At 44.3% G+C, this 20,639-nt stretch overlaps 1 protein-coding gene across 1 annotated transcript in view; it reads right to left on the bottom strand.

The window, feature by feature from the left end:
* Nucleotides 1–6,063: 6,063 nt before the first annotated feature.
* Nucleotides 6,064–20,639, bottom strand: part of LOC148021806 (RNA polymerase II subunit B1 CTD phosphatase RPAP2-like protein) — a 31,966-nt gene continuing 17,390 nt past the window's right edge. Inside the window, exons 4-5 of the mRNA XM_087697324.1 lie at nucleotides 6,605–6,763; nucleotides 6,064–6,519 (exon numbers count right to left, since the gene is read on the bottom strand). Coding sequence (XP_087553450.1) covers nucleotides 6,415–6,519; nucleotides 6,605–6,763 — 264 coding nt within the window. The 3' untranslated portion in view covers nucleotides 6,064–6,414. The remainder of the gene's footprint in view (nucleotides 6,520–6,604; nucleotides 6,764–20,639) is intronic.

Below are 20,639 nucleotides of genomic sequence, written 5' to 3' on the forward strand. Positions count from 1 at the left end.
GGCCCTCAAAGGATTTCAAGTGATTATAATTAAGGGTTCTCTTTTCACTAGAGCAAGTGCTCTATTCTATGTGGTACTAAAGGCTCTTTGGGGTTTTATGTGAACTTAAGGAGTGGTTAGTTAAGCTCTATGGTGTTTAGAGGTAAGTGAAATGAGACCTTAAGTTATTCTCAGCCCTCAACTCCTCAAGCTCCAAATGGCCATGGCTTGAGGATCCTTGTCCAACATAGGAAAGGGTCTCTTACTCTCTAGACCACACTTAGGCTATGCTCTTCTCAAGCAAGATGCTTTGGGGTGTCCCAACATACGAAAGGGTCTCTTACTCTCTAGACCACACTTAGGCTATGCTCTTCTCAAACAAGTTTCTTTGGAGTGACTACTTTAGTCTCAACTCAAATGAGAACCTCAAAATGTTGCAAAACTGACCAAGATGATACCCCCTCAAGTTATTCAAGGGGCCAACATGTTGAGAGCACTTTGCTCAGGAACAAAGGTATTTCACTTATCAAAGAAGATCATTCATGAGGTACCTTAGTCAAACAAGGTGTTTAGAGGTGCATGTGCTATATTTTTCTTTGAATTTCCCCAATAATTGATTATATTTGGCAATGATGGATGACCTTGAGATGTTGATTCCTCAAAGGCTAACTTCGAGTATTTGGAGGTTGATTGGAAAGTAAGCTTGAGTAGCCCTTTCAATTCATAATGTTTCACAATGATGGATGCCCTCAAGGGGCATATTTGGAGTATTTGGAGATGGATTGGCAAGTGTTGCTCAAGGATCAAGGATGTCTCATGACCCAATAGCAAGGTTTATACAAGTATGTAAGTGTGCATGGATGCCCGCGAGGTATTCTCTTATTCAATACCTTGAGAGGTTGCTTGATAGATGCATGGAAGCCTCTTTGATGGACAAAGTGATAAGTTGAGTTCGCTACCTTTGAGATAAGTTGGCTACAATGCCCAATGGTGGTACCTTCAAGCATTACTTCAATAAATCTTATGTAAGATTGCAAGGGTTGAGTATTAAGGTATTCCATTCTCTAACACCTCGAGGGGGTGTTGCAATGAGAACTATGGCTCAATTTGATGAGCAAAGTGGGATGCTAGGTTCTAGGGTGCAACTCCAAATATATTTATGATGTCAAGATGGAGTACCTCTAATCATAAGGTCTAATGAGTAAGGCATAGGATGTTGATGCCCTTATTAGGCTCTTTCAAGGCCAAAGCAGGACACAAGGCTAATACTCCAACTCCTTGGACACAAGGTTAATCCTCTAAGTCCTTAGACAGCAAGGATGCTAATTGTTTAAGACTACATGGGTCCAAATGAGTCGAGGGTTTAAGATCATGTACCCTCAAGGTATTCTCAGCCCCAATACCTCAAGGGGTTTTCATTAAGATCCTTTAAGGTCTTTTGCAAGTTAAGCAAGCTAGGCAAGGTCCATACAAAGTTTAGCCATGGAAAGTATTCAACTTGCATGAAGCGCAATGAGTTGCACAGTCATTATCCATCTAATCTTTGTAAGCATGCATGGTGTCATGTCTTATAAGCAAATACGACTTGTTGTGTCAACTTCCACTATCACTAATGATACCCATTTCTCAAAGTACTTTTCAAGTATCATGTGTTTAAGATGCTTGTTAACCAAACAAGTATAATAGATATGGTTCAAATTATTCTTATACTCATGTGATTACAAGAGTGAATGGAAAGTAAGGCATGTTTGCTTCAAAATATGCAAGAATCTACAAGCTCCCGCCGCGTACCCCATAAAGGAAAGGGCAACGATGAATAAAAGAGACGAAGCTTGATGAATTGGGCATGTGGACTCCTAGGAAGTTCCCTGAAATGAATCCATTGGTTCATTTCAACAACATTCCTCTACCAAGTGATGATGCACCAAGTGCCAGATTTCTAATTCAACTTAAAGAAGAAGGTACTAACTAGATGCATCCCAATCGGTTTGAAGTTTGTGTGAGTTCTAGAAACTCAATGGTTCAAAACGTATAATTGGGCAACTCGGGGGTGCCTTACCCTTAGGGATGTTGTACCTTTGGGTGAAAGATGGTTATTCACATCAATATATACTAATAAAGGGCATAATAACTCCATTAATAATGCTCTTTAAATAAAAGATGGGTATTATTCACACCAATAAATATTGATAAAAGGCACAATAACTCATAGAATTATTTTCTCCTTTTTTTTGTTTTCCCCACTATTAATTTGGGTAAATTATGGGTGTTATTCAAACCAGTAAATATTTGACAAAAGGAACAATAAGTCCATTAATAATGGAATCGATTGTAGTGTGTCTTCATGTGCATTACCAATGTCTTGAATTTTACCCCTCACTTTCTCACATGTTAGAAAGTTGCTAAGGTTTTGAGGTAGTTTTGTGTATCCCTCACTTTTTCACACGCCTTAAATTTACAAGCATTTGAGAAAGAATTCCAAAGTTAGCATAAGGACTATTTTCACAAACTTTAATATGTCCTTTTGTTGGGCTATTTGTATTGATTCCCAGTAAGTCCATTAATGTTGTTCAAGAAGGTTGTTTGCTTGGTCCTTCTCTCCACCAAGTTCAGTGTGCTTGAAATAACTTGTTCTTGCCATGTAATGTGATTTTTCCATGCCTTGAGTACATATTGAGAGTAAATCATACATCTTTGCAAAATAAGGTGCGTGATTATAACATATACTATGATCATTGCAAACAAAACATTAGTTTCTATGGTTCTGTAGCATTTGCTACAATCGTTGCTAAAACAAAACATCATTTTCTTATTTTTGTTGGTAAAATTTAAGTGTAAGTTAGGATCCTTAAAGTGTGCCATGATGATGAGCCAAAGATAGATATCCCTAAGCTATAAGAATTGCTTCTCTTCGAGCCTCTAATGTGTTACACGACACTCGAAGATCAATCATGACCTAGGACTTCTCTCCATTAATGCAAACATTTTGTTAAGCAAGATGCACACATCCAACTTCCAATTTACTTTTCCACTTGTCTTATCCTTTACCAATTGTGTAGATTTCTCAATCCTTTGAACATTTTTTTTATCAGTGTTACGATATTTTTTCCACTTTTGCAGCATGGTAAGAAACTTCTAACTCTAACACCACCTATTGAGAGCTTTGTTCATGGCTTGCTACCATCTCATGATTGTCAATTGTCTTCCACGAATTAAAGTGGCCCCCATTTACATCGATATTAGATTGCACATGTTCTAATGCTTCGATTGTTCTTTCAGATTCCTTTTTATGCTCTAGAATCCATGCAAAACAATTGCACATGTATACTTTCTTTACAATCATACGTTGTGCATGCAAAGTGGATAGGCATGCTCCACAAAGGGGCATATCAAGCATTGTTTTCCAATTTGCATCCTTCAAATGTCTATCTAGAGCTTTGTTCCACTGTACCTAATCTAAATACTTAGTGCTCACCATACAATATAGGCATGGACTCTTTGAATATATGTGTATGTCATTCCATGGCATATTCCAAAGCCTTCGACATGAAGTATCCTCCTATTTCTTTACCCGCTTATCAATTCTATAATTTTGGTTTGAGAAACATAATGTAGAATGTTGTAGTCTTCTTTGTCTACCTAGACCATTTCCTATCAAAGCAGTACATCTCAATTCATATTATGACTACATAAATGTACCACATTAGGCGCGTAAAGATATACATGTGGTTGGGTATACAAATGCAGATTGGGCTGGTAATGTATCTTATAGAGGATTTACTAGTAGTTTCATGTTTTCTCTTGGTAGTGTAGCAGTTCCTTGGGAGCAGCAAAAAGCAACCAACGATTACTTTATTGAGTAGAGAGGCCAGTTCTGCTATGTCATCTCTAGATACTTTTTCTTAATTGCATGAGTTAGACTTGTCTACTTCATATTATTATTATTCATGATGGTTAGTCATTTTTGGGATCGGCCACAAAAGCATTTATCTATCACAATGGCTATCATGTTTTATTATGCTTGTATAGGTTTGTAACATGCCTCTCAAAACAATCATTATATTCTTTTTGGATGAACTAATGTTCTACATAAGGGCCAACATTCAAATTCACTAATTAGTATATAGCTCCCATTTAAGGAGGATTTCTATTATATTTACCAAATTGAAGCATTTATATCACATACCTCATGACCTAAACCCAATTCTTAAACACTTCACTCCCAATCATCACTTCCTCTATATTTTGGAGTCTCCTCCTTTTTGTGTGGCTATTACCAAAAAAGTGTCATCTTTTAGCATCACCAACCCATGGAGTTGTCAATCATCGACCATGTACTAGGATTAATCATATATGCTTGAACGAGATTTGCACCACATTGCATAAACTAGTTAACATGGTCGTAGAAATGCCACACAATGATGACAACTTGTAAGGTGGTATTGTTGAGACGTTTACTAGAAGATTAATCTCTCTAATCTTGTGGGATAGGCAATGGGGTTACTCTCCTGTAGTTAGAGGTTGGGGTGTCCAACAATGCTAGGTTCTTAAAACGTGGGGCTAAACACGTATCTTTTGCCTCTTAATTGGTTCCTTGAAGCCATGAGTACTACCCCTTCCTCTTATCTCCACAAGGTGAGGGGAAGCTCTAGACATGCAATAGATTTTTAGGACAAAGAGCTAGTGGAAAGCTCAAAGACTATGTAAGCAATGTTCTTCACATGAAATAAGAGAGATCCATTAAGTGCTCTCACCATGGGTGTCTACAAGGGTCTAGGGATGGGAAAACCCTTGTAATTTGATTAAGTTTAAAAAATAAAATGATTTACCTTCCTAACACTTGGTACGATTAAGTAAATATGTGTACATGTACAAATATCACACAATGAATCTTGCACATTTAAGCGCACAATGTGTAGCAACTCCTTATCTCCACCTTCAAGGGTTATGTTAGCCAACGCCATACCTTGGTAAGACCCTAGTTCCCTAAAGGCCATTCATCAAAATACATGGATGATACAGCAACACCTTAACCTCAAGAAACATTCTTCTTCATAGACTTGGGATGTAAACTTTGTGGTTTTTGCATTGTTCCAACTAGGCTCCCAAGATAAAGGTCTTTCAAGCCTAGCCACATAATCCTAACAAATTCACATTCTTGCCCTACACCTTTACAATTGAGAATATGATACTACAATTTACATACACCCTTACAATAATTAATATACAAATCTTATTTTCACCTTCAATAACATCATGTGCCTGCACCTTATACTTGACAATCATTAAACCAATAATCAATTGGGATAGAAATGTAAAATGGAAGCTGCGGTTTGCTAGGATAGGAAAAATAATCCTTAACTGGACAACAGTTTGGAAGAATTGGAAGTTAAGCTAGGAGAGAGTTTCAAAGGTAGGATGGTTAAACCCTGTTAACTAGATTACAAACTCTTATGTACGAACTAGTCAAATGGAAACCCAAAATAACTACCTAGTAATAACTAGTAGAAAAGCTCAAAAAATCATAGTGCCCTGCATGACAGAGAAGATAGTAATGGATATCACCAGCCCACACAAGATTAAAATCATCAACAGTTGTAGTCCCTGCTTGCGTCAGCAAAGAATAGGTGCAAGTATAAGTCACTAAATGCATTTGCTCCTCTGTGTTGGTCACAGATTGAAGACCTACAGAGCGATCCCAAAACTTGGAAACATACTTTCTACCTACCTTTTTAACCAATAAAATGCTGTTGGCTGTAGTTCTGCCCTTTTGGCAGGACTAGAAACTTTAGAATATATTTCATATGTAATCATTGGAGAATTTCATGACAATTAACGAAGGCCCCACCTGCCATCCTTGTTCCTATCAATCTTGCACTTGAACAAAGATCTTTAGATCAGATTAACCACCATAAGCAAATTTGACAGTCTGCATTCTACAGATCAAGCAGAACCCTCATGCAAAACCACATCTCAGTAAAATCCCTTCAGGTTATAAGTTTAATTCCCTTATCTTTTCAATTTCCCTGCCCCAGTCCAGAGCAGTGTTACTGCCATTGTTGGTTTTATCCTTGAACCTGGACCTAATGCCCAACATACACGACTGAAAAATATCAACCCAGTCAGATGATCACAAAGAGTGAACCACAAGATGTATGTACAGGAAAGGGTGCATAATACTGATGATGAAAGAGTTGCAGCATAACTTATGCCCAGCCTCTAAGCCTTTCATCCCAAATTTCCACGCTTCATCAGATTCTTCAATCTGGATATGATCAGGAGATATATACAGGAAACCACTGGGGCTTGCAGACCATGAGAAATTTTTGAAGCACTGATACTCTGCTTTGTCCATATGCTCCAGTATTTGCTCACTCTAGTACAACTCTGCATGCTTCCGAACCAACAAGCTGGCCTTTAAATCTTGGAATGCTGTCATGCACCACATTGTGCTGCAAACTCAGGGTGCCTTCCCAAGGGTAAAATGAGATCCCTGAGAACATCATATTCAGCTTCCAATATGCTGGAGGAGTCAAGCACCTGCCCCACACATCCAAATTTCAACGTAATGTATGCTTAATACAAACCAAAAAACAATCTCAAAAACAAAACAGCAATCACGTACCTTGCGAACCTGTAACCGACTATTTAAAAGCCTACTTCTCAGGGCAGGCAATCGCTGCACTGAAAGGGCATCTAAAAGTAGTAGCACAATAGCACGCCATTGCTTTGAACTAAAAGAAGGTAGGGCCTTGTACAGACTCATCGTCCTCAAGAGACGCCCCTGTTCCACATTATCCGCAAAAAGAAAAGTTCAAATTCTGTCCACATACATATCTGTAATCTTCCCTGATCCAATAAGAGAGGAAGCAAACAGTTTGTCTAATAATAAGAATATGTCAAAACTGCTCAATTTTCCATTTGAACGACCCTTCATCACATCCTTTACAAAAGTATGTACTGTTTTGGTTTATCAAGGAAATTAATAGTTTTGTTAGCAGACACAGATGAGACACTTAAGTAAAAGGGAACCTGTCCTTTTTTTGCAACAAGCTATGTTTCCCTCAAATCAGCTTGCACAAAACAACTGGTTGCATACATTTCAACCTGAGTTGCATGTGTAAGCTTAAAAAGGTACGTATCAGTTTAAACCTTAATAAGCTCATTTTAAACAGCCTCGACTCAAAATGCTACAAGTTTTGGTGTTCCATAAGCAAACACCCTAACTTTGGTTGATTCCTTATCTATAAATAGAAGGGGCTGCACAGCCATCAGCAGTCCTTGTTTTGCAGATTCACTCTCCTACTGCTGGCGCCAGATGCCACTGCTGTCCACACCCCTTCTTCATGGTCATCTCAGTTTGTGGTGCTGTCCAGCCTGCCTCCAGCCTTGGCAACCTGATCAACCCTACTCTTCAACCTATGTTAACCTACGTTTGCTGATCACAACCTGAATGCACACTTCCAAGAGCATCCAGCAACTGTTGCCTACTGCAGAGGCTGCGCTTTCAGCCTGTTTGGGTTGTCTTCATGTTAACATCAGAATATCTGCTGCCACCTGGTGCCCGATCTGTTTGGGCCATCTGACAGCTGCATATGCAGCATACTGCTGCCACCCTGCTATATGTCACATGTTAGAAGGATTGTCAACTCATGTTGAGTCTGTGCATGCCAAATGGGCTGAGCATTTTAGTCCATATTTTAGGCATTATTTTAGTGTTTATTTGATGTTGCTTTTGGCATTCTGTGCCAGATGTCCAGCATTAAATGCTGGCCAACCAGCTGCCATATTTGGCATATTTTGGGCCTATTTATTCAAGGGCTCCTCCTCCTCTTCTTCAGTCATCATCATTCTTCAAGTGGTCTTCCTGTTGGAGAGAGGAGTCAATGCTGGTGACCACGCAGCCAATGACTTATTGTTGTACGTGCCATTCTCATGTTTGATATATGGATTCCATTTTCCAAGCACATCTCTGTGTTCTCTTCTTTTGCAGTTTCTTCTGTTTTCTTTCTGTTCTGTCTTGCATTCAGCACTTTACTTCAGCACATGTCTATGCTTCCATTGCTGCACCACTTCTGGCTTGGTATCAGATTGCAAGATCCAAGTTCCTACTGCAGTTTTCCTGCTGATTACAAGTCTTTCAAGTTTCTTCCCCCTAATGATCAGGCCTGTGTTTTTCAAACCAACAACTTCCAGCCTGCAATCATCAGTCTGCTGCATTAAATGCTCAACTAGTCTGCATTTTTCATTTTCTGCCCCTAACCATGGCTAAGCAACTATTTGTGTAGGCCGTTTTTGCTATTTCTGACAGTTTTTGACTGGTTTTTCTTTATTTTGTAGCAGTTGGTCTTCGTTTCTAATCAGGTTTTTGGTTACACTGCATGTGAACTCTCATTTAGTGAAAGACTTTCCCATCAGTTTGGTTGTATTCCCGCACCATATACCTTCTATTCTCTATCTTCTTTTCTTATTGTCAGGTTGCTCTGATGAAGACGAACATAAGAAGAAGACGAACATATGTCAAGCTCTGAAGAAGACGATGGAGACCAGAAGAAAGCGGTCCGATACAAAAATGAGCACGAGAGCCCTTTCACCTCCCAGCCTTGCCTAGTTCATTACTGGCCATACTCATCGTGATCCGATTGCCAGCTGTCAAACCTTGGTGAGTCCTACTATTCTTGGACTCTCTTTAATTCTAGGCTCCCCTAAACCCCGTACGGGCGCCCAAGGTCCCGGACGGTCATGCCTCGTGCACGTTTCCCTTAATTTACCTTATAAATATAACATTTATTTCCCCTTAAGAATCGGTTTCGTTCTCGAAAACGATACTTGGAAGGTCTAACTGTAAATTGGGAAACCTTTTCTTTTTAGGTAAATTGGGAAACCTTTATCTCTATAGAGACATCAAATGCGAGTCTCGTCCACACCTGTGAGTTGCCTCCCGACGAGGTTATTGCAGAGGCCCACTCATCACAGCCGAGCACTTCAGCTCCAATTTGGATTGTGGACAGTGGAGCTACACATCACATGACTCCTATAGAGGACATTTTCCGTACCCGAGCCCCTACAGCCAAGCGGGTCCGTGTAGGAAACAACTCCTCGGTCAAGATTCTGGCTCAAAGTTGCGTCAGTTTTGCCCATAGTTATACTCGTACATAGTACGAACTAGTTCGTACTATACGGTTCGTACCGTACCATACCGTATGAATTCGTACCAAAAAACAAGCACCTTTCTTTTTTGTGCATGGTTGTGGTTGGTGGTGGTGGTTTGGGTTGTTGACTGTTGTTGTTGTTGTTGTGGTGGTGATTTTGTAGCCTTGATCGATCAACCAAGAAAGGGGGTGGAAGCTTGATTAGACTCCTCATACATGTTTTGTTATGATTTATCCTAGAGCCAAAGGCCATACATAAGGTATTCAAGCACTTCCATACGTTTCTAATTGATGTCCCATCATTTTTCACAATATGTTAGTGTCATCAATAAATAAATTCAGCACCATTTGAGAATCATCAAGTAGCTTAATCCTATTGATTTTACCTTTGTTCACAGCTCATTTTGCACCACCCAACCCAAAGCATTAGTACACATTGCTAATGAAAGTAGGCCAGACAATAGCTTGGCCTAATGTACCTTCTGAGAGTACACGAATTAGTGAATGTACCATCGGTAGCTACTTTAGCCTTAGCAATGCCAAATAAAACCATAACAAAATTCATAAATCTTTTACCAAAACCTTTGGTGGTTTGTTTGGTAACGGTTGGTCTCACAGGTCATTTTGGCCTCTTGTAGATGTTAATAAAGCATCTCATGTCATTTCATCTCTCTCTCTCTCTCTCTCTCTCTCTCTCTCTCTCTCTCTCTCTCTCTCTCTCTTTTTTCGTAAAAGGTAATTATATTAATTACGAAAAAAAAATACAAGATTACTTGATTACAAGATACATGACGACAATCTAAGTCATCATGTGAAGAGATTCTAAGTGCTACAAGTTACAATGTCATGGCAAAGATGCAGAGGAAATTGCCCTATGCCAGGGACGTAAGTCCTCCTTAGAGAGCAAATCAGAATGCCGGAGAAGATCCAACTGCCAATACAAGAGGCCCTTAAGCTTGGCAATATGCCGCTGAATATTATAGGCGGAGTCAAAAAGAAAAGCATTCCGGACGGTCCAGTTATGCCAGCAGCCCCAATATCGAAGAAAATGAAACACAAGCTTCATATGTGGCTGTGCAGGAGCGGGGTATTTGGGCTGCCCAAAAACCCAATCAAAGGGGCGCAGGGTGGGACCAACCACTCCTTGCCAAACAGCCGACATAAAGAACCAGACTTTCTTTGCGAGGGGGCAAGAAATAAATCGGTGGCGGGCGGATTCCACAGCAGTGGTGCAAAAGAAACAGTGGCCATTGGAGATTCGTCGCTTGGAGAGAGCCGAAGCAAGCGGAAGACCACCAACCATCATTCTCCAAAGAAAAACTTTACATTTGAAGGGTGTCTTGTTCAACCAGCCCGCCATCACAGTTTCCCTCCACCATGACCGGGATTTACGTAATCCCCATAAAGCATTCACTTTGGTGACGAGCCATTGATGATCTTTAATCAGAATATGATACACTTGGTTAGCAGAAGCTTTGCTTACGGTCAGCCGGCCTTGTAGGTCCCAATCCTGCCAGGGATGATCCGAAGCAAGGGCAGGAAAGGGTTGTCTGCTCTGGAGCACCCTCAAAAGCTGTTCCCAGAAAGGCCTGTAACCACGAGGGATCCGGAAAAGCCGCCTGGCTGTACGAAAAGATATAAGCACATTGCGACTGGCAAGGGTGGCATCCGCAACTGAAGACAAACCCAAACGGGCCATCCGGTTGAATTGTGGTCTGAGATCCTGTTTACCGTCCCATGCAAGTAAACGGGAAACTGCCAGCAACTCCAATTGAAAAGAGTTAGCAGCTAGGCGATCCTCCGCTGGATGCCACTGGGCCTTCTGAAGGACGTGTTTCCAGGAACACACCAAATGAGTGAGCAGCAACGAAGAAGAGCTGGAGAACCGCGAATCAGCATTAAGAACATGCCACCAAGAACTCCGGATCTGGGTATTGCCATGTTGAAGCCCTTGGCCCTCAAGGAAATAACGGGCTATATCGACCCATGGATGATGATCCGAGCACATGGCGCGGAAAAGCGACCAACGGAGTGCCTGCATGTGAGTTTGGGCATCTAAAATAGCTCCGCCACCCATGCGTTTAGGAGTGCACGCATGCGACCACGAGATCCAGGAAATACCTGCGTGCAATGAGTCTTTCTTCCATAGCATGAAACGAATGGACTGAGTAAGAGCATTGAGAGTCGTAGTAGTCCAGGGCAACAATGGTAAGAAATATGTGAGCATTGGCAACATAATAGCCTGGGCCACTTTGAGACGAACATGGAAAGGCCAGGCTTGAGATTTCCAATACATAAACTTAGCCACCATTTTCTGAGAAATCCACTGCAGCAGCTGCTTTGGGGGAACATCAACACCCAAAGGGTACCCAAGGTGCCTGACAATGGAGCCACGAGGAACAACCAGACCCTGCCAGTCCAAGGACTGCAAATCCGACTCCGTGCAGCTGAGAATGGCTGATTTGAGGGCGTTAATGCGAAGGCCGGACGCCTGACCAAAGAGGCCCCAAACATCCAATGCTCTTCGAAGGTTATCCCTGTCTGCACGCAAAATCATAAAAGTATCATCCGCCAGGGATTGGCCAATGAAGTGCTGTCCTGTAGGAAGCGACAGTCCTGCCAACTGAGAAAAGGCTGCCATATGAGATAACATCGAAAGAACTGGATGTGTGGCAAGGGCAAAAAATAGAGGGCTCAAAGGGCATCCTTGTCTGACAGAGCGGGCAAGGACAAATGGCTCAGTAACACCTCCGTTCAGCATGACCCGCGAAGACGCTGCAGCACTAATAGTGTATATGAGACTAGACATCCGTGGACCAAAGCCCATAGCAGACATAAGTTCAGCAACGAAAGACCAGTCTAGATAGTCAAAAGCCTTTTCCAGGTCCAGTTGAATCAGTACGACCTCCTGATTGGAATGCCTGGCATAATCAATTGCCAGTTGAGCATTCAATACATTGTGTAGGATATTTCGGCCCTGAATAAAACCATACTGTAGAGGGTGCACAATGGCCGGGAGATGCTTATGGAGCCGATTCGCCATTACCTTGGAAAAGATTTTGTACATTGAACCCATCAAAGAAATTGGGCGCCACTGTGTCAACTTAGATGGCGAAGGAGCTTTTGGAAGCAGTTTAATGAGGCCTTCTTTCCATGAGGAAGGCATGATCCCCGTTTCCCACACCTGCTGGAACAAAGCCTGCAAAGGTTTCACCAGTTGGGTAGCAAAAGCTTCAAAGAACTCGTTAGTGAGACCATCCCAACCCGGGCTTTTATCCTTAGGTAAGTGTAGCAATACGTCCATAACCTCTGTCTCAGAAATATCAGACTCCATAGTAGTTTGCATGTCCTGCGGAAGCTGATTGCGGACCAGGTCATAAAAAGCCGAACGGGCCTGAGTAATTTGGGCCGAAGGGGGAGAGGTGGAACCGAGAAGATCATGGAAATAATTCCTACACATATGCACAATAGTCTGCGGATCCAGGATAAGGTGGCCTTCTGCATCCTGGAGTCTGGTCATATTTTCTCGAGCAGGAGAGGCATGGAGCGCTCGAAAGAACTTATGGGTCTGACATGCACTATCTTGCAAAGTTTCTGTCAGATGTTGCAGTTTTGCCTGCTGATATGATTTTAACTGGAATGCTTTAATAAGATCGGCCAGCCGCATGTCTAGTGCAAGCAGAAATGCATCATCCGGAGTGTCGACCAGCAGAGAACGAACCAAAGCCAGCAGATCCTCTGCTGCCTTGCGACGTTGCCGACAAAGAGAGGCATGATAAATCCCATACTGCCGAGCAACCCGTTGCACATTAGAGAGCAATCTTTCAAAAGACGCAGTGCCCTGAGAAGAGAAGTCCAAGACAAATCTGTCAATCAATTGCTGCATATAGCCCTGAAAGAGTGCATGCTTCAGGTAAGATGAGTTGAAGCGCAAAGGGAGGCGGTCCAGAAATCGCTTGAAAGGTGCAATGGGTTGTGCAAGCAGCTCAAGCTGCAGAGGGAAATGGTCTGACAAAGCATATTGCTGCAACACTTTAATGTCGAGCATCTCGGGAAGAAAGTCATCATTCTGCATAATATACATACGATCCAGTCGCGACCATGTTGTTGCATACTGAGCCGAATGGAAAGTAAACCCTGTAGAAGACGGGTGTAGCCAGGACCAAAGATCTTGCTTAAGAACAGAAAGAGCCAACTGATGCCACATACGACTTTCAGGCGCGTCCATCACCGAATGCTCCGATGTGGACTGGGAAGAATCCACACACATATTAAAATCCCCCATGAAGAAGCCTCGTCTGCCAAGTGACAAGGAGGCCTGCAAAGTCTGCCAAAGCTCCCGACGAGATAACGAATCATTCGGAGCATAGAGGCCAAGTAGCCATAAGATTTTCCCTTCGAATAAAATTTCAATCACCAAAAAGCGGCCATGAACATCATTTTTAATAAGCACGGGCTGATATTTGTCATGTATAATCATGAGCACTCCCGAATAATGCATGGCCTGTGTCCCTGCATAGAACAGTCGAAAGCCATTGCAATCCACTACTTTTCCGGCTTCACCGTGACTCTTGTGCTCAACAGCGCACAGGACATCCCACTGATTTTCATGCAATACCGTCCACATGGCATGTTGCTTGTGGCGAGAGCAAATTCCTCGCACATTCCACGTGGCTATTTTCATGTGTAGTTAAAACCAAATCAGGTACGAGGCACAGCTTGCCTTGATTTGACCTTGTCAGCAAGAATGTCCAGGACTCCCTCGTCCAAGAAATCCGCCAACACAGCAAAAGAGTTCTGAGGACCAGATTTGGAAGTAGACGGCATATCTGCTGACTTGGGGTTGAAACGGGGGTAACGACGGTCCCAGGGGGTAATGACATTACCTCTGGTATCAAATGCCAGCTTAGCAGGGGGACCCTTTGGACGATCTGAATACATTTTTCTGGCGGGTTGATGACGGGGGGCAGAGGAAACCATAGCAGGAGCAGCGTGCTCAGAAGACAACATTTCCTTCCTGCGCATGTATGTACGCATGGAATCTTGTGAGGGAGTAGACACAGTATTTTCCATGCCAGCAACAACCCTGTTGCCTTTTTTTGCACGTACTTCCACCCAATCAGTGGCACGGGAATCCAGACCCGAAACCTGTTGTTTACCTTTGGCCAGAACTTGGGGCTGGTGGATAGCATCCAGTGACGGGGCATCACACGCCATATCTTCCGTGGGCCGCACAGCATGGCCAACATCGGAGGTATGTTGCTGTTCCGGGCATTCAGCCATGAAATGCCCCAACTGTCCACAGGAAAAACAGTGCCCTGCAAAATTGCCCCATTTCAATCTAAAGTGTAACGGATGCATGCCCGAGCAATTAAGGCGCAACCAAGCAGGCCTTTTTCTTGCAGTGTCCCATAGCATACACAAGCGGTTGCGATTCACTGTCCGGAGACTGGGAGGGACGAGAACAGTGCCCACCGCGGCCATAGCATCCTTCAACAGTGGCCAATAAACAGCCGGGCAATTTTCCACTTCCACCCATACAGGGCATTCACGTTGCAGCAGACGCTGAAAATCTGCCATTGGGCGCCATGGAACTACATGAACCAAGCGGCGTTCAAAAAATAAAGGCAGTTTAGACAGGAGAGCAGCACGATGCGTCTCTGATTTTAACAGAACCTCAAAAAACCCCCAGGAGCCAACAAAAATCTCTTCAACACATTCCCCTTGTAACAGACTGTGCAGCCATTGGCGAATACGGGAGAGCAGCGGGATTCGACCAGTGAAGAAGAGTATCACAGCGCGATCATAAAATACTGAAAAGGAGCGCAGGACAGTTTTTGGGTCAACGGTGGCATCCAGAACATCGTCAGGTGCTGAGTCGGAAAAGGCTTCCTGATTATGTTGAACGTAGTCGCCAAGCAACGTGTTGGCAAATTCCAGTAAATGCTCCCAGTCAACATCCTGGGAGTCCGCAGGATCCGAAGCAACCTGAGCATAGGAACAATCCTGAGGAACACCTATCTCTTCCGGAGTATGCTTGGTACGTTTACCCGCAGGCTGAATGTCGGGACCAGGGAGCATCTCTTCGTTGCACGGAACCATATCCTCAGGTTCCTCGGCATCAGAATCCGGGCCAAGTGCCGCCACTGTTTGGTCTATGAAATCCAGATCCAAACCAGCCATCGTATGACAATTTGATCGTGAAAGAGGACTGACCCTGTCTTTCTCCCGCTCTCTCTCTCGCCCGCTAGTCTGTACAGATGCGCTGTCCAGGGGTGTACTCTGCAAAGATAGCTAATAAAAGCTGAGCTGTACGAGGAAGAAGGCTAGCAGGCAACGGCAGGGCTGAACCGTCAGCCACAGACTTGCTGCGAAGCAGGGGCGACAAGAGATCGGGCACGCAGCCGAGGGCGACGGAGCCTGCAGACGGGGCCTGCAGACTAGGACGACGGGGCTCAGGCGGCGGGGCCTGCTGACGAGGGCGGAGGGCCTGCAGACGCAGGCGGCGGGCCTGCAGACGCAGGCGGCGGACCTGCAGACGGGGCCTGCAGACGCAGGCGGCGGGGCCTGCAGACGAGGGCGACGGGGCGCAGGCGGTGGCGAGGGCGAACAGGTACGTGCAGGGTTTTCGCAGGCGCTGACGAACGAGGGCAGGCGATGGCGAATAGGGAGGTCTCGCAAGCGATGGCGATGGCGACAGGGAGGTCGCGACAGTCAACCAGGCGGACGCGCAGGGCACTCACCTCACAGGCAGGCAGGCAGCGACGCGACAGGCGCTTCAGACGTCGTTGGAGGGCGCAGGGGCAGGACGCGGACCGCCGCCATCGTTTTTCCTTCTCTCTTTTTGCCTTTTTTATGCCTCTCTCTCTCTCTCTCTCTCTCTCTCAAGCATACATGCCTCTTATTTGTATGATCATTCATGTATGATGTATCCACTCCTATGTATGTACTCTTAAGTTGTAGCGCATGTTGCGCATGCGGCATATGCATAGAGATTTTGGCGTGTTACCCTCAAGTATTCATCTTATATACTCCAATAGCATTGCTATTTAGACTTTAAACATATGTTCTATCATCTATAGTTCAAAATAATGATGTTAAATTTTTTTTGGTACTAATATCGTACCGTACCTTATAAAATCTTAAGGTACCATTTAGTACCGTATTTTATCGTATTGTATCGTACCGTACTTTTCTACGTGACAACTATGGTTTTGCCACTAACAAGGGTCCGGATCTGGCTTCGCTGGACAATGTATATCATGTCCCTCAGCTTGGGGTGAACTTGTTATCTGTTCAACAGCTTTGCCGGTTGGGGCGAGCAGTTTTCTTTACAACAACCATAGTCGAGGTCCTTCACTCTCTGATTGGTTTAGTGATTGCTTGCGGTGAGGCACAGCCTAATGACCTATACCACATGACACACTTTCTAACCGAGCCAACCGCCGAAGGCTCCGTTTCCATAGCTTCCAAGCCTTAGCCACATCTCGGGAGCCTACGCAAAATGAGCGTCTTTGGCATTTTCGCTTAGGGCATCTTGGTTATGACTCACTTTATGAGTTGTCACGCCGTGAGCTAGTTGAGAGCCTTCTACGCCTGAAGCTAGCTCGAGATGTCTGTAAAGCCTATCAGATCGGAAAGCAGCACCGTACCCCATTTCCTCAGCAGTCTACACATAGAGTTGAGAATCCTCTTAGACTGATTTATGTTGATCTTTGTGGGCCGACATCCACTGCTGCTTTGAACGGCACGCGGTACTTCTTTTTTATAGTGGATGATCATTCTCGATACATGTGGATGTACTTCCTCAAGCATAAGTTAGATGCTTTCATATATTTTTCTACTTGGGTGCTGCTAGTTTTAAACCAGACTGGTCGTCGTGTTGGGTGCATGAGGAGTGATAGCGGTGGTGAGTTTATCTCCCACGAGTTTTTCGAGTTTCTACGGAAGCATGGCATTTCTCGCAAGCTCACCTCTACCAACTCCCCCTCTCAAAATGGAGTCATAGAGCGTAGGAACCGCACAGTCATGGAAATGGCACGCTCTGTGCTGTTCGTAGCAGAGCTTCCTGAGCGCCTTTGGGTCAAGGCTATTAACACTTTGGTGTACATCCTCAACAGGTGCCCGACTGTGGCTCTTCCTCAAAAGACCCCGTATGAGGCATTTTTTGGCTCTCGGCCTGTTATTTCCCATTTCAGAGTCTTCGAGTGTCGTGCGTACACACACACGCCTGATGACAAGATAGGAAAGCTTACTCCTCGAGCCAATCTCCTTATTTTTGTGGGATATTCCTCTAAAGCGAAAGCCTATCGTTTGTTCGATCCTCGGAAAAACAAGGTGATCGTTAAGCGGGATGTCGTCTTTGACGAGAGGGATATTGTGCAGTCTTCTGCACAAGATTCCGATCCGCTTCCTTCTTCCACATTATCACAGATCCTACCTACTGAGCCTGGTCTACTTCCCGCTCTTGACATTCCCGCAGTTTCTTCACCTCCCAGGCCCCCTTCGCGAATCCCGTTACCTCGCTGGTACTAGCAGACCATAAGGAATTCGGGGATCCTACCATCGGATTCCACTCCGGAGGGACCTAGAAGATCTGCCCGGCTTGCTTCTCAGGCATCATTTGCATCGCTGTTTATAGCTGATTGCATAGCACATTCTGAGCCTTCGCAGGAGGCTCTTCATCACCCTCAATGGCGAGAGGCCATGGAAAGGGAGCTAGAGAGTATTGACCAAAATGAGACTTGAACATCGGTGGATCGTCCAAGCCACAAGAAAGTCATCGGGACAAAGTGGATTTTTCGAACAAAGCTAAAAGCCGATGGGACTTTAGACAAGTACAAGGCTCGCCTTGTAGTGCAAGGGTTTCTACTGCACGGTTGACTTCCTTTTGGTTGCTACTCATGCTCGCCGCTCGCCACAGCTGGCCAATACATCAGATCGATGTCAAGAGTATCTTCCTGAACGGATACTTAGAGGAGGAAGTCTATGTGGAGCAGCCACCGGGCTTTCCCTCAAGGAACCCCAGGGATATGGTATTCCGCTTACAGAAAGCTCTTTATGGGCTGAAGCAAGCGCCACGGTCTTGGTTCCATAGAATGGATGAGTTCTTACAGACTCGTGGATACCATTCTACCCCTTATGACCCGAACTTATATGTTCGATCCACTCCAAAGGGAGTTAGCTATATCCTGCTATATATTGATGCCTTACTCATCACAGGTTCAGATTTTGTTGCCATAGCATAAATTAAGGCTAAGCTTAAAGCTACATTTGAAATGACAGACCTTGATTTGTTGTCTTATTTTTTGGGGATGGAGGTAGTTCATTCTGGGAGGATGTATTTTTGTGTCACAGCAGAAGTACGCACTTCAGCTTGTGGAATAGTACACTTGGGATCAGACACGGCCAGTGGCCACGCCTATTGATCCTACTGTCCACTTGTCGAAGGATACCCTAGAACAGCCCTTCGATGCACACACCTATCGTTCTGTTGTAGGAAAACTTCTTTGATTAATTCACGCTAGGCCAGATTTAGCTTACTCAGTTAGCATACTCAGTCAGTATTTCACAGCACCGAGGATGTCACATTGGATTGCATGTCTTTGTATGTTGCGTTATTTGCAGTGTACTATTTCTTATGGCTTGACATATGGTTCTGCTTTATGTTTGTAGGGGTACACTCATTGTGATTGGACAAGAAATCCTAACACCCGGCATTTCCATGGCGGCTACCTCTTTACCTTGGGCGCAGCTCCCATTTCTTGGTTCAGCCGTAAGCAAGAGACGGTGGCGGCTTCCACGGCCGAGGCTGAGTACCGGGCTCTCTTCAATGTCACCACCGAGGCCATCTACCTAAGGAGTTTACTGGCAGTGCTTCATTTTCCATGTGACTCCCACAGTTGTCTACTGCAACAGCCAAAGTACCATTGCCCTTGCGGGCAATCCGATCATCACACCATGGACACGGCATGTGGGAGTCCACTTCCACTTTTCCAGAGAGCAAGTTGAACTAGGCACTATTCGCCTAGAGTTTGTGCCTTCATCAGATAATTTTGCAAATATCTTGACCAAAGCGGTCAACCAGCCGGTTCTTCAGTACCTGCTACCCAGGATCGGCTTGGGTACACCCTCCCCTACTTCTTCAGCTTGACAGGGAGAGGGTGCTTCCCTCTTGCTTTCCCTTCCAGTTTGAGAGGGGGTGGCTCCTACTCTTGATCGTGACAGTGATGATACTTTACAGTTTTTTAGACATTACATTTACTTATTCTTTTGTATTGTATTATGGGCATTTGTAACAGGATGACCTGATTGTAAAAGGGCACTTGGAAAAGTGAACACTTTCCCTGCGAGGGCACTATCCCAATGGCACCGTTGCATAGCATATTGCATGAGCATGGCATCTTGCATCTCCCTTTGCATTACCCTATGCATTGGCATTCTGTTCATGTCAACATCCATCTATGCACATTTATCCCTTTTCGGTCTTTTGGAGTGGTCGACTCTAGGATCCACCATATTCGTAGCATAACACATGGCAATTCTCCTAAAGGCAGTTTCCCTACCCTTGCTTACTTTGCTTGTCTTGCTAAGCCCACCATTTTTTTGCCTCTCACATATTCAACACATGATTGGCCCATACACTCACTTTTATCATCCTTAGGCACTTATCATCGTCAGTGCAAGGGATTGGCTTGCTAATTTTGTGAATAACTTGGGTTTAAACCTCTCTTTATCTTTTCCTATCTGTCACTTAATCGGCCGCTGTCCCTATATTACTTATGTATTTTCAAAACACTTTTCAAAAAAAAAACAAACAAACAAACAAACAAACAAACAAGTCCATTGTTGATTCCATCCGCCTTTGTAGGCCTTGATAGGCCCTTGGGCAGCCGACGAGCACCCTTGGTCTGATGCCCTGACCTATCTGGGGTGATCACTTGGGCTCCCTTGGTAAGATATCCATCGCCTTTGTAGTCTAGGTAGGCACTGGGCAACCAACGTGCACCTTTTGTCCAATGCCCTGGCTGCTTGGGGTGGGACGCCTTGAGATAAATCAAAATTTAGGCTGGCCTACTTTTCTCGCCCTATTTTGGGCTTGAGAGAGGGTATTGTGCTAAGAAATGCACTTAGCCACTTAAACAACCCAAAAACATGCTTATTTTAGGCTTATTTTAGCCAAAACCCTAAAACGGGAAGCGGATCGAGAAAGTTAAGTGGGAGAAGATCTAGAACCCTGATTTTCTATAATTTGGCAGCCAGCCCTCCACTCTTTCACAATCTCGTTTTTGCAGGTTTCAGGTGTTACCAGCTTGCTGCCCACACCCCGGTCACGGAGGACATCTCAGCCCTTGCTGTCCATCACTGTTCCCTACAGTCTAGCGCCTGTTTCCAGCCTCCACACGCTGATTGCTGCTGTTTCTGTATGGCAACTGACTGTTGTTCATCTGCACTGCTGTCGTACAGCCTGCCACGCCAGCAAACTACTGCGTTTGCAGGCTCCAGTTG

The sequence above is a fragment of the Lygodium microphyllum genome, chromosome 17 (genome assembly GCF_053477565.2).
Source record: "Lygodium microphyllum isolate KBCC chromosome 17, Lygodium_microphyllum_v1.1.10, whole genome shotgun sequence".
In the NCBI taxonomy this organism is placed as follows: domain Eukaryota; kingdom Viridiplantae; phylum Streptophyta; class Polypodiopsida; order Schizaeales; family Lygodiaceae; genus Lygodium; species Lygodium microphyllum.